General features: G+C 42.9%; 1 protein-coding gene and 1 non-coding gene across 4 annotated transcripts; both read left to right on the top strand.

Moving 5' to 3' along the window:
- The first annotated feature begins 223 nt into the window (after nt 1-223).
- Nucleotides 224-25,146, top strand: NUCLEOLIN (nucleolin multifunctional protein). Of its 3 annotated transcripts, XM_085899358.1 has the most exons (17): nt 224-451; nt 1,039-1,083; nt 4,391-4,454; nt 9,751-9,900; nt 10,014-10,160; nt 15,141-15,344; nt 15,712-16,014; nt 16,232-16,309; nt 17,236-17,359; nt 17,458-17,597; nt 17,786-17,909; nt 18,017-18,144; nt 18,234-18,402; nt 19,578-19,702; nt 19,788-19,914; nt 23,051-23,406; nt 24,249-25,146. In XM_085899358.1, the coding sequence occupies exons 1-17, from the start codon at nt 443-445 to the stop codon at nt 24,290-24,292; spliced, it is 2,337 nt and encodes a 778-aa protein (XP_085755484.1). In that variant the 5' UTR covers nt 224-442; the 3' UTR covers nt 24,293-25,146. The 3 variants fall into 3 exon arrangements, with proteins under 3 accessions (XP_085755484.1, XP_085755487.1, XP_085755485.1); XM_085899359.1 differs by lacking the exon at nt 1,039-1,083 and having other exon boundaries at nt 273-451; XM_085899361.1 differs by lacking the exons at nt 17,236-17,359; nt 17,458-17,597 and having other exon boundaries at nt 225-451.
- LOC147019095 (small nucleolar RNA SNORD20) lies at nt 16,366-16,432 on the top strand. Its single transcript, XR_015048994.1, has one exon. It is a non-coding gene; the product is annotated as a small nucleolar RNA SNORD20 (small nucleolar RNA).
- Nucleotides 25,147-25,309: the final 163 nt, after the last annotated feature.

Here is a 25,309-nt window from a genome sequence, read left to right as displayed (position 1 = left end):
ACGTCAGATCAATGCCGCAAGACAAAAGGGAACAATCGTTTATAACGTGGTTACGTCATATCAAACTCCCCCCACCTACGCGTTGACGTACATGTGCGACGTGCGTGCGTAGTTACGTCATATCAAACTCCCCCCACCGACGCGTTGACGTACGCGTCCGACGTGCGTGCGTAGTTACGTCATGTCAAACTCCCCCACCTACGCGTTGACGTACGTGTCCGACGTGCGTGCGTAGTTACGTTCCTGGGAAAAGGGCTGAACCTATTTCAATTCTGCGCATGCGTACTAGAGCTCTTTTTTCACGAGACACGATTCTGGCAGCTCGTTTGTGACTGCTCTCCCGCTCGTCGATCACGAAGCTCCATTATCCAGGCGGCGCCGAAACTCATTAGTATTTTTATTCTTTTCTCAGAGTGCCGCTTTCTCTCCAACGATCGCAGCAATGGTCAAGGTGAGCAACAAGGCGCGAATACTATCGACGCCATGCGGCTGGCCTGGGCCTTGGGCCTATCCTGTAGGCCAATCTCACACATGTTAATGGCGCATTGATCCTGTTTTGTTTTTTTCGTCTCTTTCTGAAGAGATGTTTTTTTTTTCTCGATTGGATCATTTTTAAGTTTGATTTTGTTGTGTCCTTTTTTTATTATTTTTTTTTTTGGTTCTTTTGAACATTTTTTTTTTCTTCGTGCGGCGCACGCGCTCTCCGAGCTTTGTTGCATTTGCATGGCTTGCGCGTATGATGTGGCCGTGCTTCTCGGGAGACCCACGTGTTCAGCGCGCGCGAGACCCACGTGTTCAGCGCGCGCGCGACCCACGTGCTTTTTATCCCGCATCGAATTGAGCGAACCCAAAACACCTCTCGGTCGTGACTTGTGGAGTTGAGGAATTGCTTATTTATTTGTTTATTTGCTCCCCTTGTTCCGCTTGCCGATTTCCGATGATCCGGTTGTAGAATAGTTTTATTTATTTATTTATTTTTGGGGGTGGGGGTAATTTATTAACTTCAGATGATCACCTTACTGTGTGGGTACGTTTTAGGCAGGTAAGAAGAACGCAACTCCCAAGAAGATCGCAACCCCCAAGGTGAGACTCGTTTCCCACGTGTGTTCTTCATTCAGGGAGGGGGGGCAGCAGTAAGCTTACTTTTTGTTTTTGGCTAAAAACCTGTTTTTAACGAGAAATTGTCACTAAACTCGGTTCACTAGTGTGGAATGTATTTTCTCGGTTATGTACGTGATTTAAAAGCTGATCCGACGACACGTGCACCAAGAACCCCTCCAGGAAGGTCACAAGGAATGGTTGCTGTGTACCACGTGGCATTGCCCTCATGGACTTCATTACATCTGCAGAATCTTCTCCTGTTATTTGTCATGCTCATTAACAGAATGCTTCGAGATGATGTTAAATGGGTGTGAGAAGTCGATGATGATTAATTTTAATTTTTATTTCGTTATGTATGGGAACCATGATTAATTTCATCACTTTTCATCCATCCTAATGGGATCGAATGTTCAATAGTCTGGTCCTCTTGTCCTGTCCTGGGGGTGGTTCTCGTTCAGCCTGGGTTCGATTCTCAACCCAACTGTAAAAAAAATTATCTCGCTGGCAGAGTGGCAGACACCATCATGTGCCACACCCTTCAGGTGGACAGTCAACCTGGTCTTCTCTCTGGTCTACCATCAGCTGGTGGATGTTTAACTATTCCAGCTTTTCGTAAAGAGTAAACGTCCATAAAGGCCTTGTGCAACTTTTTATAACTTTTGATGAAAATGGTACATGAAGGCATAATTAATAAATTAATATTCTCAATAAATTCCAAATATTTAGGTGCCAACGTAACCGCCATCTTTCGTAATGCATCGTTCAATCCAATTTTCCAACTTTTAAAAACCGTTCTCCAGTTGCTGCCGAGTTATTTAATGAATTGCATTTGTGATCGTCATGCTTGGTTCATCCAAGGAATGTGGTTTTGATGAGTAAACAGTTTTACATGGTTACATAAAATGTAGTTCAGGTGGGACAGGTCTTATGAACGAAGTGGCCAAGCAGTTGGTTCACGTCTACCGATCCACTTGTCTGGGAAGACGTCATTTAAGAACCGAACCGTCGCACATTTGAAACGTACCAGCAGGGAGCGTAGTCTTGTACAAAGTGGGATGTGAAAGATTTGATCATCGTAGATTGGGAACAAATAAATTGTACAACATTGCAAAGTCACGTTCAGCACTAACTGTTGCAACTTCCAACTAGAAGTAGAGCGCGTACCTCTGCCGCGTACCTCTGCCGCGTAATGCCTGATCCGCGAGAACATATCTGGCCCAATACATTTTTGAAATATCATGCAGTACAGTACGATGTCGTTTTTTTGACCCCATCTCTCGATGGTGAAGTATCACTTGGAAAAATTAAATAATATTCGGATCATCACCGAAATCAAATCAGTTCGTCCTTGTCACACACGGAACCTGTCCAATAAATTTCATCCAGATCCGTCCACAACTTTTTGAGATCCTTTACACAAACAGACAGAAAGGGGGTGAAAACATAACCACCTTCACTTTCAGTGGCGGAGGTAAAAAGAGGACCAATGATGCGTGACCCCCTAAGAGAATACCACACATTGATTTTTGGCAAGTCTCTTTAATGTTGCCAGACTTCCTGAGGTTTTTTTTTTCCCCCTCCCATAAACTTTACCATGGAAGTAGACGTTGCCTAGTCAGAAAATGTCAACTCGTCAAACCCAGGGTTATTGTGGTTTTAATAACACCATGCACATTAACAAGATTTGATGACTTCTGCTTTCATATGCCATTTATAGTTTGTTTCTATCAGGTGGACTTCAAAAGTGATAAAAGTTAAAAGTTGCACAAGGACCTTATGGACAGTTATTTTTTTTTAATGCAGAGCGACAGTGTGAAGGGTAACCAGCTTGAGAACGACCAGAAGATCAGATGTGGTAAAAGATTGCAAGTGCACTGACCCTGACTGCATCGCTCCATGTCACATTGAGCAACTCAAACATTGACCCACTCTGATTTCAATGATATTTTGTACACCTGGAGAGGTAAAACAAACAAAGCTCGTTTTAAGGTTTCAGGGTCTGAAAATACAACAGTCAGCGTTTTTTGGTGTAAGAAATAATTTATGCAGAAAAGAAAAACTTCTTGGTTTCTGAAATAAACTATTTGTTTGACCCTTCCAAATGTACAGTTTTTTTTTTGTTGTTTTTTTTTTAAATCTGAGAGGGTCATGAGAGCAAGATAGAAAGCATCAGCGCCAGTCCACAGAGGGAACCATCTTGCACGATGCTTGGCCAGGCAGAGAATTCTAAGGCCATTGTCTCTGGAGATACGATCTGCCCAAGACGAGTGAGCTGATTGCGAGGTCCAAGAGCTCCAGAAACTTCCTCCCAGCGACTGAACACAGAAGTTGGTTGAGGTTTTGCCACCCAGTACTTGTAGAGAAGTGAGAGTGCGGGCCTTTCCTGCATTCAGGCCTATTCCAGGAAGATGACTTGTTTTCCCTGAGATCACCAGTGAAGCCGCTGTCACACCTTGACGTTTTAGCCAGCGTAAGGCGACGTATGAAAAATTTGGCGAATACGTTAAGAGTACACTGAAGCATGCTGGAATACGTCGTACGCCGAGCTCGTCGACAAATTTTGTGCATGCACAAAACTTAAGCCATGCATGCCAGCATGCTTCAGCGTGCTCTCAACGTATACAAAACTTACCCATAACGTATTCGACGTGTGCCAGCGTATTCGCCAAATTTTTCATACGTCGCCTTACGCTGGCTAAAACGTCAAGGTGTGACAGTGGCTTAAGTTATCGAAACGTTCTGTGTACGTTACTAATACGTTATGCATACGTCCAACTCGTTATGAATAAACTATTATACGCCCAAAACTGAAAGTAAAAAACATCAATAGTTCAGCGTACGCCAACGTTTTCGATAAATTTTGATGCGTTGCCATACACTGGCTAAATCGTCAAGGTGTGACAGGGGCTTGAAAGATGATGCCATGTTCTGTCTGGCAGAGGGGTCTCGGGAGCCATCTTGCACAAAGTGAAAAATGATGATGGATATTTGAGTGATAGGCTACCGATGTACACCAACAACACGTGTGGTCCTAGAAAGCTTCCTTGTACAATGTCTGCATGTATTTATGCATGAATTTACAATTTTTGCCAATGCAAGTGGTTTACTGACCTCTGCTGGAGATGTGGTGAGATTACTAGCCAGTACAAAATATATTTGTCCCACCATCCCAATTCTCCCCAGGCCACTTCCGGGAGGGTATTGAGAGTGTGTTGTATAAACATTTTGGAACAGGTTTATGAAGTTGTGAACAATCTGTTTACTTTTTCCATTTTTGTGCACTCCACAGATGATTGCTAAATCGTCACCTGGGAACATGCTTAAAACTGTTGCTGACAAGAGTGTGGCAAATGGTACGTGAGCATCCTGCGGCTGCACTCGGCTGTTTTAAGGCGGGCTATAGATTTCACTCATTGGTTTGCAATACTATGTACTACTTCCTGATCGTGGTACGCACTTTTAAAAGGGATTGTGTTGTAATCTGCTGTCTGTCTGTCATGCTTCTTCCTCCGAGCTGGTTAGGCAGAAATTCACCAAATTTGGAAGTTCTGATCACCATATGGCACAAAGGTGCAAGTGCAGTCATTTTTGGACCTATCCCCCTGGGGTGGGGTCAAAAACTGAAAATGAGCACATTTAAAAAAAAAAAAAAAATGAAACTATGCAATCAAATTTGTGGGACACGTGAAATATGGCATCTCTTCTTCTTTTTATTGTTATTATTACTGTAGTTCTTTTTTGTGTTTAAACCCTGGTCCATGCCGCAGTGGGTGGGGACTGGCATCACTGGTCAAAGTGGGGAAAACGTGTTTAACCCAACATTTGATATTGGGTCATTCCTGGTGGAACTTTTTGCCATCTTTCAATTTTGCCTTGGATGGGAAGCATGGGGAATTGCGAGGCGCGCCATCGACCTCGCTTTTCTTTTTTTCCTCTTTCCTCCTCCCACGTGTCAGGTATTAGGTATTAGGCACCAGGCATCATCCCAACTGATTGGAAGAGGGGCCTTGTTGTTCCTCTCTGGAAAGGGAAGGAAGGTCCTGTATTAACGTGTCAGGTTAGATCTGCGACCTGCTACAGGTACCATGTAAACCTGTACTAACCTGTTCCATGGTTGGGTTGTCGGCGACTAAACCGTCTCCCCCACCAGGTTTTCTGGTGAGGAGGGTGTTTGGATATGAACACCAGCAGGACGAAAAACAAAACCTGTCAAAGGTTGGAGAAGCTCCTTGTGAGCCAACGGCCATCCATATCTAGTGCCCAACTGTGTCTGCGGACGTCCTCCTGCAGTTGGGTTACTTCTTATTAGGAGGTTGGTGGCAGGATTTGCACTCCGGCCACCGTAAAACCCTTCATTCCGCAAAACACAAAAACTCAAAAAAATCTGAAAACCCACTCCGTGGGAGTACCTCCTGTGCAGCTTCCCTTCGCAGGGCAGCTCACCAGATGATGGGATTGGGGCAAAGCCTTCGGGACCCCCAATCTTTGATAGGAGAGAAACCATGGGGTAACATCCCTGGGTCAGATTGCGGGAGAGTGTGTCAGAGTGGTGCTGAGGTGTCGTCCACCAGACGGCGGTCTCCTTGGGTTAACCTGAGGCGGTCCCTTCGGGTGGGTGCCTGGAATGTCCTATCCCTAAGAGAGGATGATCACCTGTCTCTGTTATCATCTGAGCTCAAGCGTTTGGACATCGGGATTGCAACTCTCTCTGAGGTTCGGAGACCGGATTGCGGAGAGATAATGGTGAGTGGTTACACCTACGATTGGTCTGGTCGCTCTGATGGTTACCATACCCAAGGAGTTGCTGTTGCTGTGTCCAATGAGCTGACCCCAATGATAATTGAGGTAACACCGGTCAACGAGCGTATTATGAGATTAAGGATTCGTCACTCCTTAGGTGTCATTTCCCTGGTCTCTGTTTATGCTCCGACTGAGGCGAGTGATCTCACCGTGAAGGATGCATTCTACGCCACGCTCGAGTTTGTGGTTGATCAGTGCCCCAGACGAGATACACTTCTAGTCTTGGGGGATTTCAATGCATCGACTGGAACTGATAGGGTTGGTTATGAGATGTGTGTTGGTCCCCATGGGTCAGGAACTATGAACCAGAATAGCACTAAGTTCCTTGACTTTGCAAGAAGTCATGGACTTAGGGTGGCTGGTTCATGGTTTCAGCGCCCACAAGCTCATCGCTGGACTTGGTATTCCAACGCTGGCGGTGCCGCAAAGGAGATTGACCATGTCCTCATTGACGGTCGCTGGAGGATGATCCAGAACTGCAGGGTCCACCGGAGTGCTCAGTTCCTCAATACTGACCACAGGCTTGTTGTTGCAACTCTAAAGCTGCACCTTAAATCCTGGAGAATGGTACCATCCCAGCCAAGGCTGGATGTTGGCAAGCTCAGGAATGAGAGAGTAGCTGAGGAGTTTGTGAACAGGCTGAGTGGACACTTGGGGGGTCTGGGTGCTTTGGGGGGTCCTGAAGAGTTGTGGAGTGCCTTCAAGACCACCATCCTTGATGTTGCCGGTGGATGTCTTGGAACTCACCGCAGGGCAAAGAAGAATTTTGTCTCTCAAGGGACACTGGATACCATTGATCAGAGTCTCAGGGCCAGGCTGAATGGTAGAGCTGAGCTGTTCGGGGAGCTGAGGCGTAAAACTGTACGTGCACTGAGGGTGGAAAAGGAGGCCTATGTGCGAGGAATCTGTGAGGGGGTAGAGCATCACCTGTGGACAGGTGATTTTCGTCCCGCATTGCGTTCATCCAAGCCCATCCCTCGGAGCACTGCAGTGAGAGCAGAGTGGTAGGCTCTTGACAGAGGAGTCTGAAGTGAAGGCCCGCTGGGCCGGTTACTTTGAGCGGTTGTACAAGGCTGATCCCCCAGCTGTTGAGTTGGACGTCAAGGGTGTTACAATCCCTGTTGCTGACCCTCGAATCAACTGTGGTCCACCTTCGCTTGTGGAAACACGGGCTGCGGTGACCGGTTGAAACGGGGCAAAGCTCCAGGAATCTGTGGCATCCATGCCGAACTTCTCAAGGCTGGTGGAAATGCTGCACTCGTGTCGTTGCATGCAGTTTTGTGCTCTGCCTGGAACACAGGCATCATCTCAACTGATTGGAAGAGGGGCCTTGTTGTTCCTCTCTGGAAAGGGAAGGGTGATCGCCAAGACTGCAACAACTACCGAGGCGTGACGCTGCTCTCAGTGCTGGGCAAGGTCTTTGCTCGGATAATTCTTGATAGGGTTCGCCACCATCTGCTTGAGCACCAGCGTTCAGAGCAGTCGGGCTTTACACCAAAGAGGTCAACGATTGACCGTATCCTTGCACTTCGTGTCCTCACCGAACGCAGACGAGAGTTTCGGCAGGGGCTGCTTGCAGCCTATGTTGATCTCTGTAAAGCGTTCGATTCAGTGAATCGGGATGTCCTCTGGAGGATTCTTGGTCTTCGTGGGGTGCCACCGAAACTGATCGATCTGATGTCTGAACTCTACTCTGGTACTGAGAGTGCTATGAAGTGTGGTGGTACCATCTCTGACTTATTTCCAGTTGTTACTGGAGTTCGTCAGGGTTGTGTACTGGCCCCCACACTTTTCAGCACTTGTATGGCCTGGATTTTAGGGAGGATGTCGGAGAGATCAAGCTGCGGTGCATTGTTTGGGAATGTCAAGATCTCAGACCTTGCTTTTGCAGATGATGCAGTCATCTTTGCGGAGACTTTAGATATCCTTTTGGGGGCCCTCAAGGTGCTGAATGAGGAGTCAGAGCCACTGGGATTACGGGTTTCTTGGGTCAAAACTAAGATCCAGGCTTTCGGTGACATCTTGGATGCTGCTGTCCTGTCTGTGTCTGTTTGTGGTGAGGATGTTGAGGTCATGGAGAGATTCACTTACCTTGGCAGTGATATTCATGTCTCTGCTGGCTGTGAGTCAGAGGTCAATGGACGTCTGGGTCGGGCCTGGGGAGTCATGGATTCACTGGATCATGGGGTGTGGCGCTGCCGGTACCTGTGCGGGAGGACGAAAGTCCGAGTCTTCATGTCCTTGGTACTTCCAGTCTTGCTCTATGGATGCGAGACTTGGACTCTGACCAAGGATCTGAGACGGAGACTTAATTCCTTTTGTACCAGGTCTCTTCGGAGAATCCTTGGCTATTGCTGGTTGGACTTTGTGTACAACGAGCGGTTGCTGAGAGAGACTCGGATGAGATTTGTTACCTGCATAGTCCGAGAGCATCAGTTGAGGCTGTATGGACATGTGGCTCGTTTTCCTGACGCTGATCCTGCTCACCAGATTCTCTCAGCGAGGGAGTCTCGTGAGTGGAGGAGGCCAGTGGGCCGACCACGTACCTCGTGGTTGCAGCAGGTTGACCATCATCTCAAGGAGATAGGGATGGGCCTGGCATCTGCCTGGGGGATGGCCAGACGGAGGCCCGTGGAGTACCGGCAGAAAGTGGACGCAGCGACGCGCTGTTCTGGCACATGCTCCCATACCTGACCTGACCTGACCTCCTCCCACCCAAAACCAACTGCCTCTTCTGGAATTTGAACTGCATAAATACATTTTGATATCTCTGCAAACAGGAAATTCAGTTTTTCATGAAGTAGTTTTCTTCATATAAATAGTTGGTGCCACCATCCACAAATGGGCCTTTATGCAGATGTTTTTTGACTTCCCAATGCACCACCAATGTAACTTTTTTTTTTCAACTGCTTACTGAGTTTTCCTTGTTCTACACGCAACTGAGATTGTTTTATTACTTTTCTGTCCAAGTGCTGGTGTTAAAACCCAGCCTCTGCAAATTCTTGCTATACCATTTGATTTCACCATCACTCAATTATTTTCAATGTTATTTGTGTAGATATTATGGACAATCAGTGGCATGAACAATACATGACAGTTCACTGATATTTTCCTGAAATTATATTTTGAATTTGAGGTTCTCATACTTTTTCTTTTTAATATATATATATATATATATATATATATATAGATTTTTTTTTTTCTTTTATATATGAGGGCCTTGAATGGTGAAAGGCAGCAAGTTTACAGATTCCAAAAGTGATTTATTTCTAACTGTAGTGTCAGGGTTGTGATTGGGATGTGAAGGGTTAGTGGGGGGGGGCTGGTGTTTGGACATTCACAAACGAAGTAACAGTGATGTGGAGAAAAACAGAATTGAAAAGAATCAATGTGTGATCTCGTGATTGATGGTCAGCACATTTGAAAGATGGAAATGAGGATGAAACCACGGACTTGGGAAGGCTATTCCACAATCACAATAAGGGGTGGTTGGAATGAATGACCCTAGATGGGCAAGCCAGCCTGGCCTTTGGGTGAGTGGGTGAGGGTTTTTGACGAATGTGTGTAACCTGTGTTGACTTTGGGAAGGCAGAGGTAGTAGAAGCAAGGCCTTCTGTAATCTTTATTTTTTTTTATTTTTATTTTTTTTTTTTATAAAGAAAAATCATATCAACTTGTCACTTGTGGATGACAATTCCTGGCAGGGTTGAATGGTTGCCAAAATGTTCAAATGTATCGATAATGGTTTTTGCCTTTATGGGATGGGTAACATTGGCATAATCTCGCTCAACATAAATTCGTGAAATCAGGATGTGTTGACAGTTGCTGTGTTGATTTTGTGCGTTTCAGACTCTCCTGCTAAAATTACTCCAGCAAAAAGGGTTCCAGCTCGGACCCCTGTAAGGGGAGGGATCAGAGGGCAAGGTCGTGCTGCATCAACAAAGGTGCATCCAAGTAAGGATGATGATGATGACGAAGAAGAAGATGATGAGGATGCTGGTGAGATTGTAACTTACTTGTGCCCTGTTTTACTTTGGGGAACGTATATCCCAGAAATTTGAAAAATTATTTTTCTAATCCCCTCTTCCTCCCACCCTTCATTTATTCTGCAGATGAGTCTGAAGAGGAAGCTACAAGTGTGCAGAAAACCCTGAAGGGAAATAAAAGTCAAGGCATTGCACAGAAAATGGACGACGACGATGACGACGACGACGATGATGATGACGATGATGACGACGAAGACGAAGATGAGGTTGAAGGTTGGTATTTTGATATCTTGTCAGCAATGCTCAGATGTATGAACAAGACTGAAAGCTGTCAAACATGCCCAAACAACAATATTGAGATGTTTAATTTTATGAAAAGATTATATAAATTATTTTCTTTCTTGTTTATATGCTTTAGAGTTTAGAGCAAAAAAAGAGCCAAGCTGTTTTTTTGTGGAATTTGTAACCATAGATGTGCAGTACGTATTCCAGGTTAAATTGATTATATTTGTGTTATCGTCGCCGGAAGCTTCTGCGCAGTTAGCAGCAACTCTTATGAAAATTGGGAATTTTCTGGGGGTGTTTTTTTTTTGTTTGTTTGTTTTTTCCCCCCCCCCCCTTTCATCTTTCACTATTTCAGGTAAGACAAAATAAATGAAAGATTTGTGATGAAAAGGAAGATGACCGTTTTGAGTTCTGTCATAAAAAAAATTCAAATAAATATTTTACTGTTGGAAATCCTGTATACTTTTGAAGATCTGCAATGCATTTTTTAGGATGTCACGTTTTTGTTTTTGTTTTTTAACTTGTTGCATACAGGATATAATTCCTTTGATTTATGACTTTTACATTTGTTGTAGGTCATGTGTTTTTTGTTGTTTGTTTTGATTTTGAAATGTTTCTAAAGAAAGAAGTTCCATGCTGATGAGGATATTAAAAATCTATTTGCTCATCTTCGTCAAGCGGGTAAAGGCTTGTTCTAAAATCCACAAGCTCCTGAAGGAGGAGAAAATCCCTATTTCTCTGCCTATCATAAAGAGAATAGGTCTGCAGTTCCAGAAAACTGGTTCTATTGCAAGGAAGAAGGGATCTGGCAGTCCGAGGGTCCCTCCAAGTAAAGATGACTGGCGAATTAAATCCTCCATTCTCCAGGAAAGAAGGAAAAGCCTGTGGGAACTGTCAGAGTTCAGAACTGCTGAAAACGACTGTTTCCAGAAGTACCATCACAAGGAGGTTAACTGATGCTGGTTTTGTTTCAAGATGTGCAAAGAAGCCTCTTTTATCGAAGAAAAACAAACGTTCATTACAGAGTGCAGCTTTTGGCCAAATGTGGAAACTGTGATTCAGAGTGGTTTCAGAGAGTTCTGTGGAGTGATGAATCAAGATTTAGCTTTGCAGTGATGCCCCAGAACGTTGCCTTCGCAGATCTTGAGATTCAGCCCTGAGTGCATTTCAATAACTGTGAAGCATGAGGAGGTTGTATCATGATATGGTGTGCACAGTCAATCACTGCCAAGGAATACCAGAAAATGTTAGAGAAAGGGTTACTTCCCAGCCTCCAAAAGTTATTTCCTGGAGAGAAGCATAGAAGTCATTTTTCAACAAGATATAATCCCCCCTGCCCACACTGCAAAAGCCACAAAAAAGTGGTTGGAGAAAAAGTCCCTGAAACGTGTGTTCTGGCCTGGTCAGTCACAATTTGAACCCCACAAATAATCTTTGTGCCTATATTCAGCACAAACTTATTGGAAGGATCAACTTTGGGAAGCTGAAAAACATGGATGGAACAATACTGTCCGACCCAGCTATTCGCAGTTTACAAAATGTGACCTGCTTCGACATTCGTTGCCTGTTCTTCGCGTAATCGTGGTTTTTCGCAGACAGAAAAAACAAAATTCCATGAGCCACATTCCAAACACATTTCTAAAACATACTTTCCACCAGGCAAGTTGTAACTGAGCTGCGCGGCTTGTTCCACCACTCCGCTATAAAGACATTTCACCGCATCTGTTACGAGCTGCCGAAGATGTTTCCCTTCCAACATGATTTGCACAATTAATATGTAAAATATTCGCATGGACCTTTGCATAAGCAATTAAAATGCTTCACCGAATCTATTACGAGCTGCCGAAGATTTTCCTCTCCCAACCCCCCTTTCATGAGTTACACAAATTTCCTGTACTGAGCACCAAAGTGGTCGCCCACGTCTGGGATGCTTTGACGACATAGAGCCTGAGCAGTTGGATGCTCTTATCGCCTCGAATGCCGAGGAGCTCACCGAGGAAGAGTTGGGAGCTGTTAACAAGACTTCCGAGGAGGTGGAGGAGAGAATATGAGCAGTGATGAAGAGGTGTCAAGTTCCTGGGTGAGATTCTGCAGGACTTGCGGTCATTTACCAAGAGGCTGTTGCTCCATGACCAGATCGTCATCCGTTACCTCAACTTCATGAGAGGGTTGGATAACGGGATGCTCCCGCATAAGGAGCTACATCAAAGGCTGTGGCAATCTGGTGGGCAGCTTTCAATCATGGGGTTCTTCCACTCTGGTCCGTCCATCTCAGGAACACCAGCATTCTATCCTGCCTCGCCTGCTTGTCCTACCTCCCCTTTAGTGAGTGACCCATCAGGATCCTCGCATGCTTCAGCACCCTCACCTACATGCCTTTCGATGCACAACTCAATCACCCCATCTGTTTGGTCTTCAGATGAGTCCATTGAGCTCACTGGATTTTAAATCGTCATTTGAAAAGTTTTGTGTGTTTGTGCAAATAAAAATTTAGAACGGTACCTGCTTATTAGGTCATTTCCAATGACCTAATAATATTGGTGAGAGAAAGGGTAATATGGGTCCGTCCGTTCACAATGAAGTTGAAGCGGGAGATCTGGTCATTATATCCTGATAGAGGTCGATGAGACGTATACGATGGTATGACTTTCAAGGTTACGAGGCCTTTGAAGTTGCGAAAATGACGATTTTCAAATTCTATCTCCTCCGCCATTTCTCAAGCGATCTTGAATTTGATTGTAGCATATGAATCTATGGGACAATATCTAAATTTTGGTCAGGCCGGATTTTCGATATTCGCTTTCGTTTTCGTGTCACGTGACTTCAAAGTTGGCAAAAATGCGAAAATGACGATTTTCATGCGAAAATGACGATTTTCAAAATCTATCTCCTACATTTCTCAAGCAATCTTGAATTTGATTGTGGCATATACATCTATGGGACAATATCTAAATTTGGTCAGGACGGATTTTCGAATTTCGCTTTCGCGTCACGTGACTTCAAAGTTTGCAAAAACTGCCCTACCTTCTGGAGGCTATATATTTTCTCGCAGAAATGACCGTCACTCCCGCACGGGTGTATTTTTTATTATTATTACTTATTTCTTTTTTTTATATATATTTTTTTACTTTTCTGGTGTGGTTGGTTAATCACTTTTAATAAAACTTCATCGCATTCCCTCAATACATCTGAGGTGCCGCGAGGAGGAGTGATGTAAGGGACACATTGGCCATTTTGGAGTTAATGCCATATCGCACTATTTTAACCCTTACCCTATATCCGAGCCTATCATCATCATATCATTAAAAAATGTCGCTTACATCACTCCTCCTCATGGGGCCTCATTGGGAATGGTGCATGCTGTTTTTTTTTAGTCGTATTATTATTTTTTTTTTCAAATTGTTTTTATTTATTTTTTATGAAACTAATCATGTGCATTCGTGGTTGAAAATATTTTAAACTCTTAAGTTTCCCTGATGAATCTGGAACCACTGGGAACCTATCCCCCATTTTCCTATTAAAACGGTGCCCCGTTGTTCGTGGCTTTGCTATTCGTGCCATTTTCCAGGAACGTATCCCCAGTGTTTAGCGGGCTCCGACAGTGTTGACATTTCTCGGTGCAAGAAGCTTTCTGAAAGTTTGACCGAAAGATTGGATTATTTAAATAAAACTAAGGGACAAGCTATTCCATACTGATTTGTCGTTATTACAGCGCGGCGACATCGCGCTGTTATATAATTGGCTATTCTGTCACGTCTTCTGTCACACTTATGGCCTCGTACGTCCCTTTGATCTGAGGGCTATAAATAGAAATTTGTCCAACGTCACAACTCTTCCCATCATGCATGCTAATTCACAGTATCTACATTTAAATTTTATAACTGCAAAATTGTTTCATCATTCTTAACCGAGACTTTTACTGCCCCCCGGCCACGCGATATCGAAGTATTCGCTTCTTGTTTCTGTATGTTTTGGCGTGGTTTTTTTTTTGTTGTTGATTTATGGGAAAATAGTTGACAAAAAATGTTTAAAAATTGACTTGGCTCTTTTGTCCTGGAGTGTGCAGTACGTGCTTAAAAATAAATTTGCCATGTCTGAGTATCTCACATGTATAAACTTTTGAATACCTATCATGTATAAGCTTTTTTAATACCAAGTTTAGTCTTTGCCTAACGGTTAAGGTGGCTGGTTTTAAAATCTTCGGGTCTTGAGTTTGAGCCCCTGTCATGATGTTAGACAACACCAGGTGGGTTTACTCGGACTGTCATCCTTCTGAGGTCTGCAAAATGAGTACCAGCTTACTGGAAACTGGGCACTGCATCAGTGCCACTTCCGCAATTCCTCAAGCAGCAGACGTTGGTCGCATACGGAATAATAATAATCCTGACATTCCATCCATCCATCAATATCATCAAACATCAAGTTATTTACACTACTGTATTTTATTTATTTTAATAATTGTTCAAAAACATTTACCATTTCCACCCCATGTTCATTCTGACCCGGTAACCTAACCCTCCTTTTTCCCATTAAACCAAGGTATCCGTATTCACAAACTCTGCATTCATGAGGTTTCTCCAGAACGTATCCCTCGCAAATACGGAAGGTCGTGTGTAATGCATTATTTTGTGTAAATCATTATTATTTTGTTGTCACACCTCAACCTGTTCATGTTGAGGCCATGGATGCATATTTTGATTTGTGCATTTCATATCTAAGTACTGTAGATTTGTTGCAAAAATATACCTATTCTTCCTCTTCTGCTTAAGTATTTGTCTGCTATTTAGTTTGATTGAAATTTGTTGGCACATTATAGAAAGAAAAAAAGGTCTCGCTCACTGTATTTGGGAAAAGTTTGAATCCAAATTTGCAAAAATATATTGATACAAGTTTATACTCAGGATGACCTTTTAAACATTGCCATGAGGCTTTAACTTCCTCTCCCCTTCCTATGACTTTGCTCTTTAGAAGTTGTTCCTGTGAAGAAGGCCACTCCTGCGAAGAAGGCCACTCCTGCGAAGAAGGCCACACCTGCGAAGAAGGGCACACCAGCAAAGGCTGCCACACCTGCCAAGAAGGCCACATCTGCAAAATCTACACCTGTTGTAAAAGCTCACCCTGATGATGATGATGATGATGACGATGATGATGACGACGATGACGATGATGATGGTGAGTATTGTTTAATTCTTCCTAGTTCAGCGTGTCCTCATTGGATAAAGCATTTTTATACAAGATATTAGTTTGTTGTGTAAATGTTTGATTTGTAATGTAGATTGCTCTTGTTGAAAGGAGGGGGGGGGTGGAAATCCTTCCTATTAATAATTTGAAGCTCTCTTGACCATTATGTTGGATTGTGAAATCTGCATCGTCACCAAATTTTGCGATCTGTATAAATAATTTTGTACAAATCTAAAATGGAATCAATCGTACCCATGGACCTATCCGTATCTATCGGTCTTCTGGTTTTTCTGCAGCCTCAGTGATTTAAAGTTGCATTGGTACTCGTTTGACTGATTTGTTCTTTTATCCTCTGCAGAGGAGTCTGAGGATGAACGTGTTCCACCTCGCAAGATGCAAAAAGGTACACCAGCAAAAAAATTGGGAAAACCTGCAGCAAAGAATGACGATAATGACGATGATGATGATGAGGAGGATGATGATGATGATGAAGATGACGACGATGATGATGATGAAGACGAAGAAGAAGATATGGATGTAACGCCGGTGGCACTGCCCAAGGTTAAAGGTGGTGGTCTGGCTAAGGCCAAAGAGTCAGAAGATGATGATGAGGAGGATGATGAAGAGGACGACGAGGAGGAGGAGGAGGAGGATGATGAAGGCATGCAAGTTTGTTTATCATTATGATTATTTCTTGAGGCAGTTTAGTTGAATGATAAATGCTGGAAGATTGTGGGTAAAATAGTGGTGTTGAAGCACATGGTGCAACATGTATGAAGCTGGCAAAGTTCGACAGGTCAAGTATAATGGCATTTGCCGATGCCACATTTGCATTGGACTTCACACTGTCAAAGAGGGAACTACCTTGTGTTTTACAGAAACTACTACACTCGGCAAGAGGAAGAAAGGTGCTTCGCAAGCGAGTCCTGCAGCGAAGAAGCCACGCTCAGGAGGAGGTCAGTGCCCTATCGCTATCAGTGGAAATGAAGAGGAAGAGTGGGGTAAACCCAGCTGGATATGATGACTAATGAAGATCTGAATCTTTTGATGAGAATTAAGACAGTCAAGTCCTGATCCAGTCTGTTGTGGTAAAAATCAGGTTTAAATGGGCAATCTTTACTCCAAATTTCTTTACATTTGCTTATGCTCGCATGACCAGTTATTACCTCCACCACTGAAGGTGAAGGAGGTTATGTTTAGACTCCTTTCTGTCTTTGTGCAGGATAATTCAAAAAGTTGCAGACAGATCAGGATGAAATTGTGTGGACAGGTTGGGTGTGTGACAAGGATGAACTGATTAGACTTTGGTGAAGATCCGGATCCGGAGCCGACTACTAAGAATTAAGTGATTCTTCACCAATGAAAGATGGGGCCAAAAACTATCTAGCACAGTATCTCAAAAAGTTGTGAATGGATTCGGATGAAACTTGGACAGGTTGGGTGTGTGACCCAGTGTGACCACTCCTCATTTTCATAAATGCCAAGGTGAGCCAATGAAAAAAGCCAAGAATTCACAAGGTTTCGGAAAAGCGATGATAATAGAAAACCTATAGAAAACCAAGAAGCCAAGGTGAACAACGAATAGCCAAGATCTTGTGAAAAGAGCCAAGGAGTGGTCACACTGGCGTGACCACGACGAATTGATTCAATTTTGGTGAAGATCCGAATCTGTATACGAGAATTATTTAATTTTCAAAGTGATTCTTCATCATTGAGAGATATGTCCAAAAGCGATACATACAGCATGATATTTCAAAAATGTATTGGGCCCGATATCTTCTCGTGGATCAGGCATTGTGTGGCGGGGGTATGCGCTCTACCGAATGCCCTTCTCATTTTGGAATCGTTTCCCTGCTTGTTCGATGGTTTTTTTGCACTGCAGAACTAACCATATTTGTTGGAAACCTGAACACTTCCAAGCATCTTGATGAGATGCATGATGGCCTGGAGAAGTTCTTCACAAAGAAAGGTGTCGCTTTCCATGACATTCGTGTCGTAAGATCCAGGTTAGTTGTACGTCCATTTCCCCACGGACTTTGAGCTTCGTGTGGTCGACTTTCACCATGTGGAGTCCGAATCTTGCGTTTGTCGATGTTCCCTGCAGGGGATTTGCGTACGTGGACGTAAAAAGCGAGGAAGACATGATGAAGTCTCTGTCATTCAATGGGGTCAAGGTTATGGGGAACGAGATTAAAGTGGACAAGTCTGTTTCCGCGCAAAAGGACATGGTTGCCACCAAGAAGGGTAAGGTGGGAAGTGTTTTGTTCGAGTTGTATGGGCTGCTCGTTTTGCGCCACATAGCCTGTTTCGTCGTACTAATCTGTGATTTTGTTTCAATTTTGAATGGAGATTAGCCGTTTCATTTATTTTGATATTTTTTTTATGTTGCTGGTTTTTTTTTTTTTTTTTTTTTTTTTTTTGGCCTTCCATAGAACGTGATGAAAGGACACTTTTCGTGAAGAATCTTGATTACAACACAACAGAGGATTCCCTGAGGGAGGCATTTGAGACTGTAATGTCCGTTCGCATTGCTCTGAAAGATGGGCAGAGCCGCGGGTGGGTTTGAGTTATTTTAATTTGTATACAGGGATCTTGCGGGTCGGCCTGTCCAGCACTGGTCTCACCTTCAGGTGAATGATCTGATCATATTCTTTGGGTTTCAGGTTTGCCTTCTTGGAGTTTCCCTCGGAAGAGGTTGCCGAGCAAGCCATTAAGGACATGCAGGGCGTGCAGGTGGACGGTCGTTCACTCGTCTTGGATTATGTTGGGGATAAGAGTACTGGAGGGCGAGGTGAGAGGGCTGAGGGTGAAAGAAAGCCTTTTTTGAGGTTTCGGGTCAAGCTTGAAGTTGCTCGTGCTGATTGTTCTTTGACTCTGCAGGTCAGGAAGGACGTAGCCAGGGTGGAAACAAATCTACCCCTGTTCCATCATCGACCCTCGTCGTTAACAACCTGTCATTCGATGCAAACGAGGACTCTCTGAGGGAGATTTTTGGAAACGCTGCGAATATCCGCATACCAATGAACCGGGATACGGGCCGGTGCCGAGGGTGTGTATACACCACCATCTGACCTTTTCTTGTTTCTTGGGGGTTTTTTTTCTTTTTTTGCGTAGCTTGTATGTAATGCATGCAAGACACTAATACCATAACAAAAAGGTGCATTGAATTTTGACTTCCTGTCTTTTATCATGACAAAAGGGCCTAAAGTTTTGCATAAAGTTCTGTATTTTAACAAGTTCAATTTCTTGCTTGCACCTTGTACAGTGTGGCTCTGTGAATTGTCAAACTTTCATGCCATGTATGCTCATGTACAAGGTTACCTTTTGTGCGATTGTGCTGGCCTGTTTGAACCCTTGACTCTCAGGTTGGGGTTCTATGTCTTTTGTCGATTTGTCTTTTTATCATTTTTATATGTACTTGTGTGATTGTATACAAGCATTTGACGCAATTGTAACTTAATGGCACTCGATGGAAGCGCATACCTCCACCAAGCTTCATAGTTTACGTTTTGTATCCCACTAATAGGCCGTATCTGGATCCGGACTTAAACCAAAACCGAATCTGCTTGTTCTTGTCACTGAACCAATTCATCCACGAAGTTTCATCCGAATCCGTCCCCAACCTTTTGAGATATCATGATATATATATATATATATATATATATATATATATATATATATATATATATATATATATATATATATATATATATATATATATATATATATATATATATATATATATATATATATATATATATATATATATATATATATATATATATATATATATATATATATATATATATATATATATATATATATATATATATATATATATATATATATATATATATATATATATATATATATATATATATATATATATATATATATATATATATATATATATATATATATATATATATATATATATATATATATATATATACATATCATTTTTTTGGCTGCATCTATAAATGGTGAAGAATCATTAAATAAATAAATAAAAATCTCAGATCCAGATCTTCACCAAATTCTAATGAATTTGTCCTTGTCCCACACCGAACCTGTCTGAATCCATCCATAACTTTTTGAGATATCCTGCTCACAGATAAACAACCTGGTGAAAACATAACCTACGTATATCTTTGGTGACGAGTAATAAAAAGGTGAGCAATTGTCGATGCCGCCTTTTTCAAACTTGCCTCTGATATTGTGCAGGATGGCCTTTGTGGAATTTGACAACGTGAATGATGCCAAGACTGCTCTGGAAACGCAAAATGGTTCTGAGGTCGACGGTCGTCAAATCCGACTGGAGTTCTCTTTACCTCGTTACCTCGGTGCAGGTGAGTTGGTGTGAAAGTGGATAATTTTCCTGCTTTGCTCGATGTGCTCTGCATTTTGTCTCATTGGCTGTTGTTCCATTAACAGAGGACAATAAAACGTTGTATGTGCGTGGGCTGAGCACCGACACGACAGAGGATACTCTGTCCGATTCCTTTGAGGGATCAATCGCTGTGCGGATTGTCACTGATCGCATGACAGGCCTCTCCAAAGGGTATGTTTGATTTGAAGGTCAATCTGAAATTGACATTTCCTGTTGTAATATCATGGTCCACATGCTGCTTTACCATGTTCTACAAGAACAGTCTCAGGAGAATTTCCAATAGCTTTGAGTATCTATTAAAGAGGTGAGGAAGGGCTTTTACAGAAGATCCAGGTTGGAGTGGAGGAAGTAAAGGAACAGCTAGGTCATCGAAGAGAAGCTAAAGTTCCAGGTACAGATAATATGCACCTGAGGGTATTGACCGAGGTGGCTGAGCAGGTAAGCGAGATGTTAACGGATATTTTGAATAGTTAACTGGAGTCAGGACAGGTTCCGGAGAATTTGAGAGTCGCAAATGTAACACCATTATTTAAGAAAGGATCGAGAGAACAATTGGGAAATTATAGACCTGTAAGTTTGACTTCAGTTGTGGGGAAGGTGGTGGAGACATTAATTGAGGAACCATGTAAACAAATGCAAACTAATTGGAGGTTGTCAGCATGGGTTTACCAAAGGTAGTTCCTGTTTAACAAATCTATTGGAGTTCTTGGAAGCAATGTCTGATTGGGTGGATGAGGGAAAGGCAGTGGACATAGTATATCTGGACTTTGATAAGGTACCACATCGGAGGTTGTTAGCCAAGGTGAGGGCTTGTGGAGTGGCTGGTCAGGAAGCTAATTGGATTGCAAACCATGTTCCACAAGAACAGTCAGGAGAACTTCCTTAGTGGTAGGAAGCAAATAATGGCTGTGAGTGGGAGGTCAGTACTCTGACCATTACTATTCATTATTTACATCAACGATTTAGATAATGGGGTGAAGAGTTGGCTTTCCAAATTTGCAGATGACACAAAGCTTGGAGGTAAGGTGGATAGCAGACGGGGTGGTGATCAGATTCAGGAAAGTATTGATACTTGCGTAGATTGAGCAAAAGATTGGCAGATGGAATTTAACCTGAGCAAGTGTTGGGGATGGGAAAGAACAATGAAAATAGAGATTATAGGATGCAAGGGGTAATTTTGGAGCATGTCACCCAGGAGAAGGATCTGGGGGTGGTAATAGATTTGGGAGGTAAGCAGGCAGCACAATGCCAGGCAGCTATAGGTAAAGCAAATAGGGTTTTAGGTTGTATTCGGAGGGGGATCATTTATAAATCAAGAGGTGGTGTTAACATTGTACAAGAATTTAGTGAGGGCCACATCGAGAATATTGTGTGCAGTTTTGGTCACCATAATTCAGGAAGGACCCAGCTACCACAGAGGGTTCAGCGCAGGGCTACTCCATTGATTCCGGGTCGAGCTAGACTCAGATATGAGGAGCGGCTGAACGAGACAGGGCTTTATACACTAGAAAGGAGGTGGTTACGAAGAGATATGATAGAGATGTTGAAGATAATGAAAGGTGTAGACAAAATAAGTGCAGATGAATTATTCAACAGAGTCGACAGTGATAGGACCAGGGTCCAAAGCCTGAGAGTAAACAAGAGAGTTGACGGTAGCAAGGCAGGGGACTTTCACTCAGAGAGTAGTTAATGCATGGAATGGTCTCCCTGGAAAGGTAATGGTAGCAGAAAAAGTCGATAAGTTAAATTGTAATTTGATCGGTACCTGGAAGTTACAGAGATAGAGGGATATGGGATGTTGGTAAGACTTTTAGGTAGTTTGAGCATTGATGGGTGATTGTGTGTTTGTGTACGCAGTGCTGCTGGTGGGGGTCCTGTCAAGGGGTGTTGTGTGGTTGATTTATGTTTTTAACCAATCCCATACCCCCTCCCTTGAGGGGAAGAAGAAGGGAGGGGGCTGCAAAACTTAAAATATATAAATAACAATTAATTATTTTTAGAAATTATGCATTTCCTTCCTTGGATCTTGTGGAGATAAATTAGTATGGTGTTTGTGCAGGCATGATGGGATGAATAGACTCCACCTGTTAGATTTCCTTGTATTACTTGAGCTCATTTATTACCCTCGCCGAAGGAGAGGATATTGCATTTGGGTCCGTTTGTTTGTCTGGCTGTCTGTGTTTGTCCGCACAGATCTTTCATGGTTTTCTCTGCCACCACTTGGGGGATTGAGACGAAATTTTCACCATCCGTGCGACTGCTCATGTAGAATATTTTGATAATTATGAAGTCATGTCATGTGGTGTGGCAGCCATGTTGGAAAATCTTTGGACCTCTGCATCTCTGACTGCACCAAGGAAAAAATTGAAAATTGGCACACAGCTCGGACTCCTCATCGGCATAAGTGTTTTTTTAGATCAGCTCGTTGACCTAAGATAACCGTTCGATGTCCTCAGATCCGTCCATCCGTGTGTCAACAATTTTTATTTTTCTATCTTGACACGATGATAATACTAGTTGCTCTCTATCGATCGTCTGAGCCCTTTTTCACATTTTCGCCTCGGGGTCAATGTTACAGCGTCATCCAGTGCAAAATGACCGATTGGTAGAATGGCCTATAAGGAAGCATCGGACGGCTATAATACATAATGGGTTTCATAGGGATTATTAAGAGATTTAATTCGACCAACTAGTTTCTCGTTACCTCTGTCGTCTGGCCCTGTTTATAATATCCAGTTTCCATTCTAGATAGTACCGAACTGGCCGTCAAAGCTTGCTCGGGTGTATTATTTATTTATTTGGTTTTTTTAAATAAGGCTCACTTGGCTGTGCATGGATGGGTTTGAGGGTAGAGTGGTAGCAGCTGAAATGTGAATCCTATCCAGGTTCCTCCTGAAGACTTCATCTTTTCTTTTTGCTTGTTTGGGTTCCTTCTGATTACTCCAATCCAGGACTGTGCATATTTGGTCTTCCATTTGATTTGAATTTAATTTATTTTAATTCTATTCTAAATTCAATTTAATAATTAAAAAGATGTCATGGGTCAGGTGTCTGATCAAAGCGAGACGTCTTGGTGCCCAGTCATCACTGCCAGCGGTTATAAAAGGGGCAGTTCTAATTATCTCATTAATTACTTTGCACACCAGTATACATGTGCCACACAAAACAAGTCCTGGTGAGGGTCTGCAATCTCTGATTGCTCTTCTTGTTTTTTGTTTGTTTGTTTGGTTTTTTTTTCATTGTTTTTGTGAAAAAATTTCCCCAAAGTTGCTTAAATTGACAGTTTGCTCACTTTCTTTTTTTCCAGGTTTGGCTACGTGGACTTTGAAATGAGCAAGGATGCCAAAGCCGCCAAGGAAGCGATGAACGGAGCCGAGATTGATGGCTCGGAAATCTACGTAGACTTGGCCCGACCCAAAGGAGATAGTTCTCGAGGTCGAGGAGGGTTCAGAGATCAAGGGGGATTTGGTGGTTCCCGCAGAGGCTGGGGAGGCTTCGGTGATCGTGGCCGGGGAGGAGGCTTCGGTGATCGCGGCCGGGGTGGGCGCGGTGGTGGATTCCGTGGAGGTCGAGGTGGAGGTGGAGGTGGTGGTGGAGGTGGAGGATTCCGTGGAGGCAGGGGCAGAGGGAGCTGGGGTGGCTTCAGCCGAGGGCGTGGGGGAGGTATGTTTTGATGAATGGTGGAGAACTTGCCAAATTGTTTTTTATTTTGTCGCTAAAGTTGGTGAGTGAAGCAAGATTTTGGATATATCCTAACAGCCTCCTTATTATATTTCAGACTGGTCAGTGTTTGTTTGTCGCATGACAACTCTTACAGTTCTGGAACTATTACATCTTGACTTGTTACATGGGATCAGCATGACTCCATTCGGTCTTTTTTTATCTTTGCCAGTGGTTTTGGAAAGGGGGGGAGAGATGGAAATGTGTATCATGTAATGCCTCCTCCATGTGAGAGAAGGCATGACAATTCCCCACCCTTTACTGTCTTGTATTCCTGTCTACACGTTTTCCAAAGCAGTGAGGGGTTTTTTTATTATTATTTTTTTTTTTTTAATTATAAGCCATAGTTATGTTTGCTTCATGCACGTAACCTGGGTAATTTGTTTACTTTTGGGAGTGATCGAGGTAGCTGTCAGTTGGCTATACACCACCCAAATCAAGGTCTCAGAAGAACGTGTTGCATGCTTGGAACAAGATTGCCCTTCGAGTGGGTACTCTGCTCGTTTATTTGAAATGATCTAACACTGGTTTGGGAACTGTTTGTCCACATGCAACATTGATTGAGACCTTCCGTACCGAGACAACATTGATACACGACTTGAAGACACCAGTAGCTGGTTGAGGAATTGACACAGGAATTATTTCATTTATTTATTTCCCATTTGCATGTTAAACTACTTGCTCGTATGGGGAATGCCAATCAAGGCAACTCAAACCATTCCTGTTTGCTTTAACAATGTTATTCTGCACCCTCACCCACCACACTCTCCCTCCCCCCCCTCCAGGTTTCAAAGATGGCATGCAAGGCAGGAAGACTACGTTTGATTAAACTTTGCTAGTCCTTGTTGCTTTTGGGACCAGCTTTGGATGGAGGAGTCAGTGCTGCATCTCCATCGAGTTCCCAACAGCTTGGTTTTAGTTTTTGAATGGTAGAACTTTTGTATGTACATAAGCTTTCCATTCTCCCTTTACTCGTTTTCTCACCTGCTGGTCGTTCCTGTTAGTTTTGATATTCACAATTTGCCGTTTTGAGAGGGGTGTGGGGGGATTCTCCATCTTAATTTCATTTCGGCTTTATTTGTCGATGTTCTCAAATATTGCATACTGTCACTTGAAGTTCAGGTTGCAGTGTTTTTTAAAAAAAAAAAATATTCCCTTTGCTTGTTTGTCTACCATGTTCTCCTGTACAATTTGCAGACTTTTACTTTTTTTGTTTGATAATGAAAAAAAAAAAAGTGATCGTGAGGGGAAAAAAATTCCAAATTTAAGGCTGAGCATCAATTTATATATTTTATTTTATTTTTGGCTTCCAAGGGCATAATGGTCTATTTGCTCCCACTGACGTTGCATTGCAGATACGAGCCTGGTGGTCTTCTTACCCTTTGGCACGATCAGCACCAAAAGTAATCCTGTGTCGTTTCGTCTAATCTTGATTTGTTTTTATTTTTTGACGCACCACCCCTTCCTGCTCTTTTTGCTGCTGGTGGTGTCCCATTTGATTCGATTTATTATATTATCCAACTGCTGTTAAATCAGTGATTGGATATTGGAAGCAATTAATTTGTGCTGTTTTTTTTGTTGTTTGTTTTTGAAAAATCCTGTACTGCTGAAGACAATACTCTGCAACTTCAGTGGGAGATGAAATGTCATTTTGGGGAAATAAAATGAGATCTTTAATTTGGACACTTTACCCTGAGAAGTGTTTTGCTGCTTTTGACTGGAGTGGATTGGTCGTGTTTAAAATAAGCAAGAAAAAGACATGCAGAGTACGATAATTGGAAAATCCACCCCATCTCAAGGTTGGCATAGATACATCAAATTTCCATTTAATTAACATTAAAATTGA

This window comes from Eptatretus burgeri, chromosome 10 (genome assembly GCF_056783735.1).
Source record: "Eptatretus burgeri isolate ZD-2024b chromosome 10, Ebu_testis_v1, whole genome shotgun sequence".
Taxonomy (NCBI): domain Eukaryota; kingdom Metazoa; phylum Chordata; class Myxini; order Myxiniformes; family Myxinidae; genus Eptatretus; species Eptatretus burgeri.
Note: the sequence above shows the minus strand (reverse complement) of the source record. Positions and strands in the feature narration are given on the sequence as shown.

Coding starts and splice junctions, on each gene's coding strand:
- NUCLEOLIN (XM_085899358.1), top strand. Junction 17,598..17,785: donor CATGGTTGCCACCAAGAAGG/GTAAGGTGGGAA, acceptor GGCCTTCCATAG/AACGTGATGAAAGGACACTT. Junction 19,703..19,787: donor ACCTCGTTACCTCGGTGCAG/GTGAGTTGGTGT, acceptor TTCCATTAACAG/AGGACAATAAAACGTTGTAT.